The sequence below is a fragment of the Podarcis erhardii genome, assembly GCF_964252035.2.
Source record: "Podarcis erhardii genome assembly, chromosome: 1".
Classification (NCBI taxonomy): Eukaryota; Metazoa; Chordata; class Lepidosauria; order Squamata; family Lacertidae; genus Podarcis; species Podarcis erhardii.
The window spans coordinates 117,628,470-117,644,899 of record NC_138497.1 but is presented as its reverse complement, the minus strand read 5'-3'; the positions used below and the strand labels follow the sequence as shown (position 1 = coordinate 117,644,899).

At 41.4% G+C, this 16,430-nt stretch overlaps 1 protein-coding gene across 4 annotated transcripts in view; it reads right to left on the bottom strand.

The window, feature by feature from the left end:
* Positions 1 to 695: 695 nt before the first annotated feature.
* Positions 696 to 16,430, bottom strand: part of LNPK (lunapark, ER junction formation factor) — a 41,015-nt gene continuing 25,280 nt past the window's right edge. For all 4 annotated transcript variants that reach the window (XM_081854864.1, XM_081854866.1, XM_081854863.1 and 1 more), the window contains 7 exons: positions 16,230 to 16,313; positions 16,098 to 16,149; positions 13,087 to 13,311; positions 7,964 to 8,069; positions 6,129 to 6,199; positions 3,212 to 3,382; positions 696 to 1,663 (listed from right to left, as the gene is read on the bottom strand). In XM_081854864.1, the coding sequence (XP_081710990.1) occupies positions 1,467 to 1,663; positions 3,212 to 3,382; positions 6,129 to 6,199; positions 7,964 to 8,069; positions 13,087 to 13,311; positions 16,098 to 16,149; positions 16,230 to 16,313 (906 nt within the window). In that variant the 3' untranslated portion in view covers positions 696 to 1,466. The remainder of the gene's footprint in view (positions 1,664 to 3,211; positions 3,383 to 6,128; positions 6,200 to 7,963; positions 8,070 to 13,086; positions 13,312 to 16,097; positions 16,150 to 16,229; positions 16,314 to 16,430) is intronic.

The window sequence follows — 16,430 nt, the reverse complement described above, 5'->3', positions numbered from 1 at the left end:
GGTGTGGCTATGTTCTCTGCTAGAGCACATGGTCTGAAGCGGAGGAGCTACTGCTGGAAGGAAGCCAAGCTGACTGAAACACACATATTGCTAGGCAGAAGTCTTCCAATGTGTTATTAGTCCAGTAGAACTCACGCTTTAGTGAGAAAAGAAAAAAGGAGATAGCATCTTTGATGTTGCTCAATGACAGGAACTGGTTTGCATATCATTTGAAGGTGGGACACCAAGCAAACTAGCATGCCTGGATACCTGCTCTAGTCTGAAATTGCCCCTGGCATTTCTGTCTACAGTCTTCAGCACAGGTGTCAGATGAAATCTGAAGGAGCAAGTTTTCCTTCATATTTTGAGAGTCAAGCACACCACTTATTCATTATACTTATATTCTGTTCTTCTCATTAAGAAACTCGAATGATTTACACCTGGCACTGGCTGGACAGAGACCTTCTTAGATTTACATAACACCATTATGTGCTGTTGGACTACTCTCCAGGCATGTGTTCATAATGAAGTCTGCTGATGCACTCACCAGTTCTCAGGCGTTATGGAAACCACCAAGCTTGAAAAGTTTGGTTAAGTGCCAAAGAAATAATCCAGTACTTAGAAAGAGAAATCAAAGTAAATGCTTATATGAAAATAGTAACGTGTACATGGTTCTGGACTGTCTAAAGCTTAAAAGAACATACAAAACAAGTAAATAATGCTACAGTCTTTATTTTCCTTTAACAAAATACACAAAATTCACTTTTATAGTCATTATTGTACAGGTATAAATAATGCGCAGTATTCAAGTACAGTCAAGTGTGGATATTCCTACGCTTTATGTAAACACAAACTAGCTTTCTATTTCACATGCTGTTAGCTCATCTGCTGTGCATATAGCCCCTAAAGGATATATCATACTTTGGACAACCCTTTAACAACCTGCATTCTCTCAAAGGAAAATAAAAAAGGGTTAGGAGTGACTAAGTTTTAGTTGTATTGACACTTTCGTACTGCTTATGATAAATACCTAAGCACCATTTCTCCTGTAAACATCTAGATATTCAAAATTCATTCAATACCTAAATATTAACACCCCCCAAAAAAACCCTAAGTTTACTAAAACAAGAATTACACATCCTTTTAATTATTTACAGCACTCTTTGTTCAATAACCAAATAATACTATATTTTAAATCACTTGTATGTAAAATACTCCATTTAGGCATTTTTAGGTTGTCTTTTTAGAAAGTATGCAAAACAAAAAAAGGAAGCTGTGCTTGGGTTTGACTTCAGCTAACTGGCACATTCTGAAGTGCTTTAACTTGCCCACACTCTTGCAACAAAATACCTCGTAGTACACTTAGCTTCAACATACAGTGGCAGTCTGAGCTCATGAGAGTGGCGACATTGCAGCTTTTGAAAGCAATCCACCTGGGGGGGGGGAAGTAACAGCTGAAAGAGCGTAGCTAAAAATAATTAGGCACTTTATTCTTCTGCTAGTGGTTCTTGTCCTTGGGAAGCTGGAACAGCAAACTCGGAGTCTGTGGTGGCGGTTTTGGCTTCGCTTCCTGGTTGCTCTTCAGCCGCTACCCCAACTACGTCACGGCTTTGGTCTTCAACAGTCAAAGCTTGGTCATCTTCCTGGTTTGTCTCAGTAAGTTGGGTGGCTTCTTCTAAAGGGTCTGCGTGAGACACGAAGTTTGATTATACTGATCAGGTGATTAATTTCTGAGGAAAATAGCAGCTTGTGGAATGTCAGGTTCACACAACTGATCCTTCCTTTCCCTCCTCCCCTCTGTAGGCCTTGAAAAGCCTCTCTGAAGACATCTCTGAGGCCTCTCTGAAGACATCAGGACAGTGTACAATAAATGGTGGGCTGTGTCATACAGGGCTGAGGTGGGAAGGGAGAAATCACCCCAAATGAGACAATGGGATTTTGATTCCTCCCCTTCCCCACATCCTTTTGTGCCCCCTAAAAATCTACTTTTGGGGTCTGGGGGATTCTCTGGAAGAGGGTGGGATGAGGTGTTGCAAGGGGAGGGGGGAAATTGGCAAACATCAGCCTCTTCCCCGCTTCTCCTAGTCAGATCCCTCTATTAAGATTGCTCTTTTCTTCATGGAAGGTAAAATCCGGATACACTGTGCTTTATTTTGCTTTCTTTTATTATGGGTAGCCTTGGAGACCTGTTACCAGGCAGAAAGGGTTATAAAAATAAAAGGGAAATTGATAACAGTTTGCATCAAATTGTAGAAGGTTACAAAGGTTTTCCACCATAAACCTTGTCATACATGGGCATTCCATGCCATATTTGTTCATCTAAGAGCACTTGGTGGTGTGATCATTTCTGGATATGCTCTCAAGAAACTTCTCTGTTTAGAGCCACCTACAAAAAGATACTTTTACATATAACAAAATACTTTTAAGGAAATAAATACAGAGTGATAGTCTAAGCTACATTATTAGAATGTGGCATGCTCTTGTTAGCTGAACACAAGATGCTTACTGTATTTTCAAGCCTATAAACCATCTCAAAAGGAACTTTCTTAAATTAAAGTTGACAATTTGTCTTTGAACTACCCATTATTTTATTTTTTATTTTTTAAAAAGCCAAGTCAGTTTTACTAGATTTTCCTGCCCTGGGGAAAACAGCAAAACTAGCTTAACGAACAAAGGCAGGAACTTAAACCCCACCTCAACCCAATGACCTGGGGAAAACAATGAAATCTAACCATTCTGTGATCCAAATCCTTTAATTACACAGTGTAAATGCTAATATTGATACTAAAAAAAACCACCCCAAAAAGTAGAAGAACAAGGGCTTTGTAAACAAAGACAATGTAAGAGACTGATAGTCTTGCTAGATAGGATGGAAAGAATCTATTTTACAAAAAGAAACTGAATTAAGTTAGGATTCTACTAAAGCTGGAGAGGGGCAGGACTGGCTAAAAACATCCTTGGCAGCCAACTCTGAAAAACCAGCAAGGCAAAATATACCACAGGATGACCCAAGATCATCCTATTCTTAGGAAATTAAGATGAAAAAAGATTTTTCTGCACGTGAGATATAGTATCGTGGTTGCTTTTGACTATGAGCAACACTCTTTCTGTCATATATAGCGAACATCCACTGGCAAGATTGAATAAACAGCACTGCAAGGAAAAGCAAAATGCTTCAAATCCAATCGGCCTAATTACATTTTCTGGCAAATGTAGAGGACTTAATGCACACCTTCAGCCATTTGATTCTCTTCTAACTTTTCTTCCTCCGACTGCAGCGATTCAGTCGTGCTCTGTACCTCTGTAGGCTGCTTCTTTTCAGCACTGAAATCTGGAAGTCGTGGAGCTTGAGGTCTTGTTTTTCTTGCAGGATTCAGGAAGAAGCAGTAGGCACACCTAAATGCTGCACAAAAGTTTAATACAAGTGTATCCAGTTAGCTCACTGAACCGTAATGTGCTAACAGTGCAATGGCTGCAAGACTCTGAAGCATTAACTTGGAAAGGAAGAACAGCAAACTGATTTTTGTAGAAGCGGCACTGCACACTCTCACCTTCTCCCATTATCAATGACAACAAAGAAGAGTTGCTTTCTTACAGTAGGGCAAGTCTATTCTCGGATTTGAAATTTCTGGTGCAGTTTTTCAAAAATCAAAGAAACATAAGAGTTGGAAGGAAGCCCAAGGGTCATCTAGTCCAACCCCCTGCAATGCAGGAGTCTCAACGCACAGTCCCCCATCCAATTTGAAACCATCCGGGAGCCTGCTTAGCTTTGCAAAAGTGTCAGACATTCCATTGCTGCACCACTAGGAGGGTTATAATTTGGGTCTTCTGTTCAAAATTCTATGTGCATGTTCTTTTCTTTCACATTAAATTAATGCATAGGAGGCAAAAAAGACTGGAGAAGCTATACGTTTAAGGCAACATCTCTCTTTTTTATTATTGCAACTTCTGCAGCCTTCCTTTCCTACAAGGAGCTCAAAGCAGTGTACATTGTTAATCTCCTCCCTATTTTATCCTCTCATTTTTATCAGTAGTACTCCTCACTTCTGCCTCCCACTGGCTCCAGCCATGGTGAAAGAAAGGTACAGGAGGGGAAACATACAGGCTGCTGCAGCTGTAATTTATTTCACCATGTGGAAGTTGTGTAATAGGGAGTGCTGGTGAGGGTGGATATGCTTTGGGACCCAACAACAACACTGAAGAGGGAGAGAGGGCAGAGGGATAGGCCCAAACACCTGGTGCTTGGTTCGTGGCTCCTTTGGCAACAGCAACTATCACCTGTTCCTTGCAGGTCAACGCCACTGCTTGTTCCTTGCTTACCTCAATCCACAAATTTGGGAAGAATGCCGTGCTAAAAATCGGGGGGGGGGGGGGAGAGACGGATAGCAACCCTGCATGACGGGGTGTTCCCCTGAGTTTGGGAGCCTAGGTCTTAAGCAGTGAAAGCTTCACAGGACAAGTGCATCAATCCATCTTTAACCATATTTTAACTATGGGCAGAAGTGCAAAAAGTGAAAGGCGTGACCTCTCTAACTTGCATTTCGTGGGTTGTATCCAATGTTGTGTGAGCATAATTCTGCTTGTGCAACAGAACTTTCCCTTCCTCTCCCCATGCTGCTACCCCGCCCCCCACAAATGCTCCAGGAGTCCTCCAGCTCTCTGGGGCAGATTTTGAAGACATGTTGGGGATTGCAGAAGAGGAGAGGTTCCACTGAGCAGGACAGCAGTGTTGGATACGACCCTTGACTTTTAAGTGAACATTCAAAAACGGGAATGAGAAATTGGTTCTTACTCAAATGCTTTGCATCACTCTTTGTAACTGACTCAAGTCAGTTGAGAGTTTGTATTCTGAAAGAGAAAATATTCAGAAAAACTGCTTTCTTCCTTGCCAACCCTATTCCGCTGGCTGAAGTCTGAAGAATCACCACTTCAACAGAGAGACATGATCCCATTTTGTTTTCTTTGCAGGTCGTTTAGTGCTTGTATGAATGGGGGAGGGGGGGCAATCTATGCATGCGGATTTTGAACAGGCAATTATAAGGATCAAAGTCACTGGTGTTACAAAAGTTGCAATCCGTTTCCAAGAATGCACATTGTGGGTTTCTATAGGCAGGTGTAACAGTTTACATAGCAACCGGAGAGGGAAGGGAGAGAGAAAGAGGCATCCCACTGTATACTTCTGGAAAAGAGCTCAAAAGCTCTCACCCTCATGCAGACACAAATCGAAGTGTCACAACACTTCGGCAAACAACAGCCTATAAAATTTAGGCTACGTATCCAGTATAAACTTTCTGCTATTTATATGCAGTTTGGCTACTGCCTCATGAATCGAGATTAATTTAGCTAGGGGCGGTGGGGAGGGGAGAGCCGTTCAGGAGAGATTAAACCAAACTTTGACCACACATGCATAATACAGGGCTTGGGCAGTAAATGTATTAGCCCTCTGATAATACAAGATCACATGAAATGAAAGGGTTAAGCTGCCTCTCAGAGTCAAGAGCAAATGGGAAGACACGCCCAAATGTCTTGAGATAATTTCTCTCACGTTACTGGCAGATTGATTTTTGTTTGCCGAGAGGCGGCAAAATAAACATCTGTGTTCAATGAAGAGCTGTGCCTGTCTTAAGTTATTGTCAGCCGTAAAACTCAAGAATAGCCCCCGGAGTTTGTTCCCACTTCATCTCCAATGTCTCCCACAGGTTTCTCTGTTACGATAAATTTTGTTGAAGTTCTGGTAAAGTGAGGACCCAGATTTAAAAACAAAAACCTATTAGGGTGCAGTTTCCTAGCCAAGTGCAATCTTGAAAGCATGCAGAGAAAGCAGCTTATTTCTACAGCTCACTTTTGCACACATGTTCCTTGACCTGCATATTACAGAACTTTTTTTTTTTTTTAAGGATAATGGATTCTAAAAGGTATACACAAATGAATACCATAACATATTATAAGTACACAAAACTGAATACAAAAAAAGAGTTATGAGTACTTAAGCTTATCGATTTTAATGGCTCTGGCACTTTTAGGACACACTCCAATACAGAGTTAAGCAAGAACCAATATATTACATTCTGTAAATGCCTGAACGGATAGTGGTGGCCAGGGAGACAGGAAGCTTTTTCAAGAAGCAGAATATATGCATTTGTTCTTACCGATATATTCAAATTCCTCCTTCAAAGCCATTCCATTATGCGAGGAACACTGTTGGCATATAAGTGCATATCTAAAGAAGATGAGATCAGAGGTTAAAAACATTGGTTTAGCCACTTAATTTTAGTCATTAATATAATTTAGTCGTACTATATTGGATCACTTCAAAAGGACTTGCACACCAGAAAGGGGGCATGAAACTCAGAATTAAAATGGCACAAGCCCTTTTACACATATTCACCTCCCACACACAGTTGAAATGCATGGAGCGGGGAAGTGGACTGCTAATGCCCCTTTGGACATGGTGTCCTGCAGCCTTGCCCACATGCCCGGTGCAACATCAGAAAAGGGGAGCCCAGGCTTCTTCTCTGCACCCCCACAATGTGTTTAGTCTGCAGGCAGGCACCTGATAGCGTAACCCTATTATAAATTTATTTTCCCAAACATACCACATTACTGCAAATTTAAAAGCTGCCAACTGAGCATTTTTAACTACACTGTGACTCGGCCAATTCAGACTCAAAAGATTTTGGCTATTTGGTTTAAAGCACCATCAATTTGAATTCAAATTACAGCTAGGTAAAGTTGGTAAAATTCAAAACGAGGCAAAGTAATCGAAGAAGAAAAAATAGGAGGCAGAATATTTGAAAAGCCCTAAACAACTTAGGACTTAAATATCTGAAAGACCACCTCCTTCCCCACAGACTGTCTCAGGTGCTGCGATTGGCAGTGAGGGCCCTCTTGGTAGTTCCTTCACCCTTAGAGAAGAGTGGTTGTGGCCCAGGAAAGGCATTCTCAGTAGTGGCCCCTAAGCTGTAAAATTCCGTCCCTAGAAAGCTACATCTGGTACCTTCATGGTACAGCTTCTGGAGAATGCTGAAGACATTAACCTGGCTTTTGACACCTGAGGTGCGTATTTTTAGGATCCACCTTATTTTTGTGATTTGTTTTAAGCAGTTTTTAATATTGTTTTTTAAATGCTTTAACCCACCCTGGGACCTGAGGGTAAAGGTTGGGTGAACGATAATAATGATACAGTGGTGCCCCGTAAGACGAATGCCTCGCAAGACGAAAAACCCGCTAGACGAAAGGGTTTTCCGTTTTTCGAGGCGCTTTGCAAGACAAATTTCCCTATGGGCTTGCTTCGCAAGACGAAAACATCTTGCAAGTCTTGCAAGTTTTGCGAATTTTTTTCCTTTCCCCCCCCTTTTTCTAAGCCGCTAAGGCGCTAATAGCCGCTTAGCCGCTAAGCCGCTAATAGCCGCTAAGCCGCTAATAGCGCTAATCTGCTAAGCCGCTAATAGGGATGCTTCGCAAGACGAAAAAAACGCTAGACGAAGAGACTCGTGGAACAGATTATTTTCATCTTGCGAGGCACCACTGTAATAGCAGCTACAACTAACTCCTCCAGTAAAACAATGCTTTATGTAACTGATTTTATTCCAAGAACTGTCAGAAAGGTGCTTTGATTGACAGCCAATTAAAAGTGTGGTGATTAAGATTCTCTGAGCAGCGACTGCTCCAGCACAAGAGTTCACACAAGTTATTAGAAAGCTACAGTATGGCTACAATCCTATACTTGCTCACACGGAAGTAAGTTCCACTGAACCTGGTGGGGCTTAATTCTAAGTAGACATGTATAGGATTGCAGTGTAAGCGCTCCTTTTCGCGTCACATTTATTACAAGCCCCTCTTTCTCGAAGGAGCAATGCTACCAAGAGGAAAAGCCATCTTGGTTTGGGTTTCCGCAATTACCAGAGTGATGCAAAGAAGAAACCGCAGGAGAAGCAACTCAGAGTTATAACTTCAGAATTGAAGATAATAAGTAACGTTTAACCTGTTCTGTGGACCATCTCCAACTAAGTATTCAACAATTCTATCCAATGCTCCCCTTTCTCGAGGAAGGATAGGTCTTGCCAACGGAGGTCCTGGAGGATGAAGACCTGGAAGACCAAAATGGGATTGATAGCAACCTACTGACTTATTAAACAGGAATAAGGACATTTGCTTCCAGTTTGTATGTTACAAAATGGAATAAAAGCACCCTAACATGTATTAGAAATTAGCAATATATTCCTGTGCATTTCAACCCCATTATCATATTTAATTCCGTGTGTCAGTTCCTCAGGGTTATTTTTCTTGCGAACGAAAATACCACATGTAACAGGGAAATTGCCACCTTCTGTGAAGACAGATTTGGGAGGTTTTTTGCCTCCCTTGATAGCTGTTTACAGCAATGATATTGCCCTGAAGCTTCTTTCCCCTGAATGAAGTATGCCTCACTCTCTCAGGTCTGCCTGATATACACATTCCCTGAAACATACTGGATTTGTCACTTAGCAATCTATAACCTGTGCTTTGGTTCCCTCCAACCCAACCACGGAGCAGGCAAAACCTACTTTTTAGCCTCTATTTAGGAACTTAGTCAAATTTTAGATTTGATATTTGAGACAAAACCAAGTGTCTATCTACACTGAGCACAGATTAACAGCACAAGCCTATACACGTCTACTCACAAGTCCCACAGAATTCAATGCAACTTACTCCCAGGTAAGTTTGTATAGGATTGCAACCTACACTTTTTCTAGGGGCATGAACACTGTTGAGACTATTGTATTACTTTTTGATGTTCTTAATGCAATAGAAAACTAGCACGGGGCAGTGGTTGGAATGTTGACTAGAACCAGGCAAACCAAGCTTCAAATCCATATTCATCATGAAGCTCAATGCGTAGCCTTAAGGCTAGCTACTCTCTCAGCCTAAACTACCTGGCATGGAGGGCACATAATGGTTGTATAGAGAGATCCCTGAAACACACAGGGAGGAGAGAAGGCTCTCTGCCTTCAATCATTATGGCCTGATTCACATAAACCACCGTTTTGCAATGTGTGAACCCTGCTGCACAGCATCTTAACTATAGTTTGCTTACTGCCAACAAATTACAGCATGCAGCCATGGTTTGTTGTTGGCTTAAAGGTAAAGGTAAAGGGATCCCTGACCATTAGGTCCAGTCGTGGCCAACTCTGGGGTTGCAACACTCATCTCGCTTTATTGGCTGAGGGAGCCGGCGTATAGCTTCCAGGTCATGTGGCCAGCATGACTAAACCACTTCTGGCGAACCAGAGCAGCACACGGAAATGCCATTTACCTTCCTGCTAGAGCGGTACCTATTTATCTACTTGCACTTTGACGTGCTTTCAAACTGTTAGGTTGGCAGGAGCAGGGACTGAGCAACGGGAGCTCACCCCGTCGCGGGGATTCAAACCGCCAACCTTCTGATCGGCAAGCCCTAGGCTCTGTGGTTTAACCCACAGCGCCACCCCGTCCCTCGTTGTTGGCTTACAAACCCTTAAATGATGTGGCATTATGTGAGAGCACCTTTGCTTAACCATGGTTCGTTGGACCACCTCGCCCTCATTGCTCACCAGAGGCGCAAAGCAAGAGCAGCCAGAAAACAAACCAAGCTTTGAAGAAACGAGCTAAGGTTTGCTTGATCACCTATGGGACAACTTGCAGTTAACCTGTTGTTTGTTAAATCAACCATGGTCTAGCATTAAGGGCAAACCAGACCTAAGACAGACATTCCAGCAGTTCCTATCTATATCATCATATTGTATAGGAAGTTTTGAACACTTGGACATTATATATATATATATATATATATATATATATATATATATATATTCCTTCTCTCCCCCCCCCCCCGCAGAAAATATTATTCTGTGTGCTCAAATTCTCTCAGTAGCGTAGTACATATGAAGCTCCAGGTATTGGTGGACACCATCAACACCAGCCAGCATGGAAGACTGGAGTGGCCACAGATTGCTCTCCCTACTTTTAAAAGTGTGCCAAATTGTGAGTTGGAGACTGCAACATTCATTAAGCTTTCGGTTCTATCCTAATTATCAGACATTTCAGATATTATTATTATTATTAATTGAATTTATATACAGTCGTACCTTGGAAGACGAACACAATTCATTCTGGAAGTCCATTCAATTTCCAAAACATTCAGAAACCAAAGCACAGCTTCTGATTGGCTGCAGGAAGCTCTGCAGCCAATCGGAAGATGTTTGGGTTCCAAAGAACATTCGCAAACCGGAACACTCACTTCCAGGTTTGTGGCATTCGGGAGCCAAAACGTCGGAGTACCAAGGCGTTCTGGATCCAAGGTACGACTTTACTGCCCTATAACCGGAGGTTTGGATGTGAAAATATACGCATTTTGCACAAGTAAATACGTGACCTAAACAATTACTTTAAACCAATTACATTTAAAGGGAACATCATTACAAATAAGAGAGCCTTGGGCTGGAATAAAACTGATTTTTAAAAAGGATTACATGCAAAACAATCCAATGTCACATATAAATATTTTCAGTATTATTAAGCATGCACACTTTGGAGGCAATCTCAGTTCAAAACAACCATAATGCCCATGGTAAAAGGGCTGCCTCACTAATCTTAAAGAAGCCTGAAACCTAAGACCATGTGCCCCAAGAACCTCTCCAATTACTTGGCACACTAACAATTCTCAAACCACGCATCTTATACCTCATGCAGATATGGACAAGAGTAATTAATATGAACATCAAAAGCAATCATTGTGGGCAGACTGGCCATTTCTGCAAAGCTTGGCAAACTCTCAACTACCTGCTGGTTATTAATTTTTAGACATATGGAAGCTCTGTGGTAATACATGTTAAATTGATTCTCTTCCACAAAGTATAATGTAATGAAAAAATGAATTATCTTTTCCAGTTTAAAGATAATTAAGTGCAGTCATATGCACTTCAGCTGATGTTTCTCACAAGACAGGAAGAAATCTGCATAGCAAGAAACTTGACTTTTATATTCTATCATGTTGCTTGGAACTTCCAAGTAAGTTGAACTTGAAAGACTATACTGAGAGACACTGAAATTCCTGCACCAACAATAAACCTCCAAGTTTGTCATGACTTTTAACAGTATGCTACAGAACTGAATTAACAGACGGCGCTTGTTTCTTAATTAACATGTTATGGTTAAAAATTGCCACATTTGCCAATAACTCTTAATTAAAATAAGTAACCACCATTAATTACGGTTTAAAAAATGAACAATGAACCAAACATCTAGCCCTTGCGTCAAAGTGTGCAATACTATTTTTTTCCTCCCAAAAGCTATATAGCCTTCATATTTGCCTGAGATTGGTGAACACCTGCACTGCAGGATCAAATTTTTAATACAAAACTGTAGTCATAATGCACACCCTTCTGAACTTTGGGAGACAGGTGTGAAGAGATTATACACAGAAATGTATCAGCCATCCTGTTGCCTGAGAGTCCTATGTGCAACTGCTGCACTGAGCACTCTAAATTGCATATGGTCATTCAGGGTGAAGTAAGGCCCTCTCATGCATCATAGTCGTACCTAGGCTTTTGAATGGAATCCATTCCAGAAGTCCGTTTGACTTCCGAAAATGTTGAAAAACCAAGACGCAGCTTCCAATTGGCTGCAAGAGTTTCCTGCACTCATTAGAAGCCATGTCGGACGTTTGGCTTCCAAAAATAGTTCGCAAACCGGAACACTCACTTCTGGGTTTGCGGCGTCCGGGAGCCAAAACGTTCGAGAACTAAGCTGTTCAAAAACCAAGGTACAGTGGCACCTCTAGTTACAAACTTAATTCATTCCGGAGGTCCGTTCTTAACCTGAAAATGTTCTTAAACTAGAGGTGTGCTTTCACTAATGGGGTCTCTTGCTGCTGCTGCATCACTGGCACATGATTTCCGTTCTCATCCTGGGGCAAAGTTCTCAACTCGAGGTACCTCTTCCAGGTTAGCGGAGTTTGTAACCTGAAGCGTTTGTAACTTGAGGTATACTTTATCACTGTATCTAGTAGCCTGCTCCTCCCTTGGAACCCAAGACTCGAACTCCATCTCAACCTAAGCCAGCATGGCAATGGTCAGGATTGATCACGCTGCTGCAAGGTCATAAGTCCCTTGTTTTCTCCATCCCTAACACAACACCAGGGTTTGCGGTTGCAGAGGGATTTTCAAATAGGTAATCATTTTAATGCAAGGAAAAGCAGCAAATTAGACACAAGCTGAGTAAAACTTGCAGCTCCAACCTTCTCTCAGAATCTGACCCTCCTATCTGTAATTTCAACCCTAGGAGATTTGGATGCAAAGGAAAGTGGGCAGGAAGCACACAATGACACACTGGGCACACATGAATAATTTTTTCATTAAGAGTTCACTCACTACAGACTTTTACCACCCCATACACAACTGAACTGAAAAGTACAACTGTAAAACAGAAAATCAATCCAGCAATGAAAAAGGTTTAAAGTGCTTCTGAGTTTAGCTAGTAGTTTCAACAGACACAAATTAGAAGTAAAATGTTTCAACAAGGTAACTGATGTTAACTCTTCCCCCGTCCCCCGTTCATCAGCTTTCTACTTCAGAAAGCTCTGCTACCTAATACGAAACCTCTTTAGTTATTAAATATTTTATGTTTTAATCTTTGCAGTGTGAACTTTTGGGGGGAGGGCTTAGAATAAGCATTTGAATAAATGTCACAATGAAAGTTAAAAAATATGTCCAGGGCTTTGTAAGAAGCATGAATGAATTCCAAAAGTGTTTTCTTATATACCTGATTTATCTAAGTCTGGAGGCTTGACTAAACCAAGAACATAAAAAGGTATGCTATATTGTTGACTACAGAATACTGCAAAGTTTTATTACCATTTAAACAAAGAAGCCATAACAGTTAAATGAGCTCAGGCAATAGGTTTCAGTATCATAAGGTGCCAGCTGTAAAGAGTTATGGCTAATTGAATATGGAACTCCTGCTTAATCAGATAACGGCTCCTCTACTTCCAAACAAAATGCCATTTCCATACTGTCTGAAAATGGCCTGTTTTATTGGTAACCAGAGAAAATAATATAAACTGTAAACAACATTAAGTGCTCTGTTTACCCATTCCAGGCACTGAAGTGGCACGGGACCCGGGATGTCTTGGTAACACATTTGGCTGCAAGGGTGATGTAACAGATCTCTCAGGAGGTCCGCCCGGTGCCGAAATCTCTCTCTGCAAGCCAGGAGTTGGAGGCGCTGGGCTTGGTCCTTTTGGAGATCCCTGTTTTGGTGAAGCAGGGGTCGGGGGAGACACGTTGCCTCGCACTGGGGTCCGATGACGAAGTTCTGACAGAAGAGCCACACGTTAATGCTTATTGTACCAAAATGACTCAAGACCTGGCATTACTGTAAGTTAACCAAGGTAAGGGAAACATTTGTAAAGGCTACCCCCACCCGTCCGCACGCAAACCAGCTGAAGTGCAACAATACATAGATCCGAGTTCTCAAATAGACCCTTTCTTGTAATTTGAGCCTACCATCTGGTTTCTAAACTCCCTCAGAAGTGGCTCTCACTTGAATGGCATTAATAAAACAGTTTAATTGCGTCTCTCAGCATTCTCTAACTAGCATAAAGGACCAGTTAATCTAGATTAGAATGTAAACAAATTAAATTATATTAGAACGTAAACAAAATGACCTCGAGGCCACTTATTAATTTTTCAAGCATTATCACACCATTCAGTCATTCTCAGGCTATTAAGAACCACAGCTATTTTGCACAAGTCCCACACCATTTTGTTCCTTTATACTACATTACAATTTACTAAAGATTTGCATTTTTCAATAGGAAAATATGCAATGGGGTGGGTGTTTGCATGCACCACTTTCACTGGTTCATGGCTAGGCTTCTGTTGGAAAGAGTTGGATAGGTGTGCAAAAAGAACAGACATCTAGTTAGGAATGAGTTGTGTGTCATAAGAGTAGTTCAAGCCCAAAGGGAATTGTGAGTCTTGTTAAAACCTTCTCACATACATAGAACTGCCTTTGACTCTGTGGGAATTTGCCATAGGTAATGAGTACTGAAGTAGACCTTAAGATGCTATCAATATGCTGATGGTGCTGCTCTGATCTGACCTTGATCCTGTAGTTTTTGCTGGTTGTGACTGGGGAACAGACATGAATGACGGACCCACTTGAAAAATGTTCAGGACAAGACGAAGATAATGATTGCTTGGCAGGCTCCAACCTGAAGATTGCATGCACACTTCTTAATGACTAGCCACTCAATTAGATTTGCAGGCTTCAGTGTACATCACTGTATCTAGAACCTTTCTGCTGAAAAAGCTGTAATTCACTCTCTCAATTTTGGATGCAGGGTTTTCATTCAGGTTTTCATAACCTGCAAGGTCCTAGCTGAAGAAACCATTACTGGTTGCAGATTATGACAGCTGTCAATGAATGGTACACAACACTAATGATCACAGGATCTGTGTGATTTTTATAGCCTTCAGAACCTAATTCAAACAGCCATCCCCGCCCTAAACACCTGAGAAACTGCTCTTTATCTACATCCCTTAGGGGCCTCTTTAACAGTATTATCCAAGCGGTAACAATATGTAGTGGGACAGCCCAAAACTAAGAGCTTTCTTTTCCTGAAGATCTTCACAACTCAAAGTACCACTCAACAGCCTCAGCCCCTTTCTTTTGCTAGAGAATCATGCACTCAGCTGAAAAAAAATATTAATACTAAGGCAACATTATTTCCCCCATCCCTGACCCACTTCCACACCCACCCACCCCATATCTTCTGTTATATCTAGATCTAGTGGCTCATTTCATTTCAGTTCTACAACTCAGCGACCACCAGCATTAAAGCCCTTTGCAATTGTGAATACTTTGGGCCTTTTCAGTATACATGTTACTACTATATGTATTTTTATCTATCTTCTTTTTGCACATACTTTCCCTGACTTGTAATCCCAAGTGCCTCAAGATTGTGTCTTCCAACGCTTGCGGGATACATTTTGTATGAGAATCCAGGTTTCTCACATCTTTGTGTTTCTGGTCCAGTGATGGTGGGGAGAATACAATTCCTTTTGCAGTAAAATCAATTTCACTGTCTTCTAGCAAGTCCTCGTGCATGGCATAGCGTAAAGTTAAAGATAGATATGAAGCAGTTGCAAACTGTCACATAGTCCATCCCTCAAATGAAATACGTGCAACCTCTCACACGTGTTGATGAAGCCAACAAAATCTTCAGATACGGTATAAAAAGCAACTTTTTCCAGAGACGCTGTCTTTCCCACTCTAAAAAAAGAGTATCTATTTCATTTCTACTTTGCCTCCCGTCTCACTGAGTCGGCCCTATCCTCACGAAATGGGAACAAAAACCAAACCGGAAAGACTAATTACGGTAAAGAAAGATACAAAAGGACCTGGAAGATCAAGTGTGCTGCTGCTAGAAGCAATCAAACCATTCTGATCAGGAAAAAAAAAAATATCCAGAACTGTAAGCACATTAATTGTGTTTTGGAATCAAAACATGAAATCATACAGCAAAGCCATATCCTGTTAGTGGTCACCACTACCACAAATGAATGGGTACTCCTGTACTCTGGAGGGCATGGCTGGTCACAGTTCAATGGTGTGATGGATGCTGATGTCTTAAGATGGACTAGGCCTGCTGCCCCCACATGCCACTAGGTCAAGCTAGGAGACACTGAACTCATCCCTCTCTTCATTCTGAGGCCCAAGCAGATGTGAAGACCTCTGGGTATTTCTGCCCACCATGTCCATGGACCCTCCACATCTACTAGTGAAAGAGAATCAACCTCCTGCCATCTTCCTGCATGCTTCCTTCTCTCACCGCAAATGACTGCTGACCCCGGTAAGCTGGCCGAGGGGACGACGTTGCCCTAATCGGCTCAATAAGTTGGCCTACTACTAAATAAACTTCTAAAGAATCAGATAGCACCATCCTCTCTTCCCCAAATTAAATTCCTGTTTCGGAACAGTGATTTCATTTGTGGTAGGCCTGTGTTCTGAAATATTCCAAGCCTCTTGGAATGAAAATTAAATGGTGTAAATACAGTTTTCTTCATGAAAAGCAGCAGTTTTTACACAGCTATTACCTTGGCCGGGTCTTGGAACTGCAGATGCTCCAGCAGATGGCGGTTCAACATCCTGTCAATTATAATAATATTACAAAGTGTTTTGCTCTGTGGTGCACTTTGTAGTAAATTAGTACAGAGATCAGATCCTACCTTTGCCTTCTTGGCTTCGGGATCAAACCTTTCAAGGATTAGTTTAGCAGCCTTGTAAGTTTCTTTTTCCATTACTTCTTCAAGCTAAAAATAAATTTAAAAAAATGTTTTACCAGTCAAGATAGGCCACTTTAGAATTTAAATTCCAAAGCTTTAGGGGGAATAAACCCCCAAAGCTTTTCTTTAATGGCATAAGTTAAG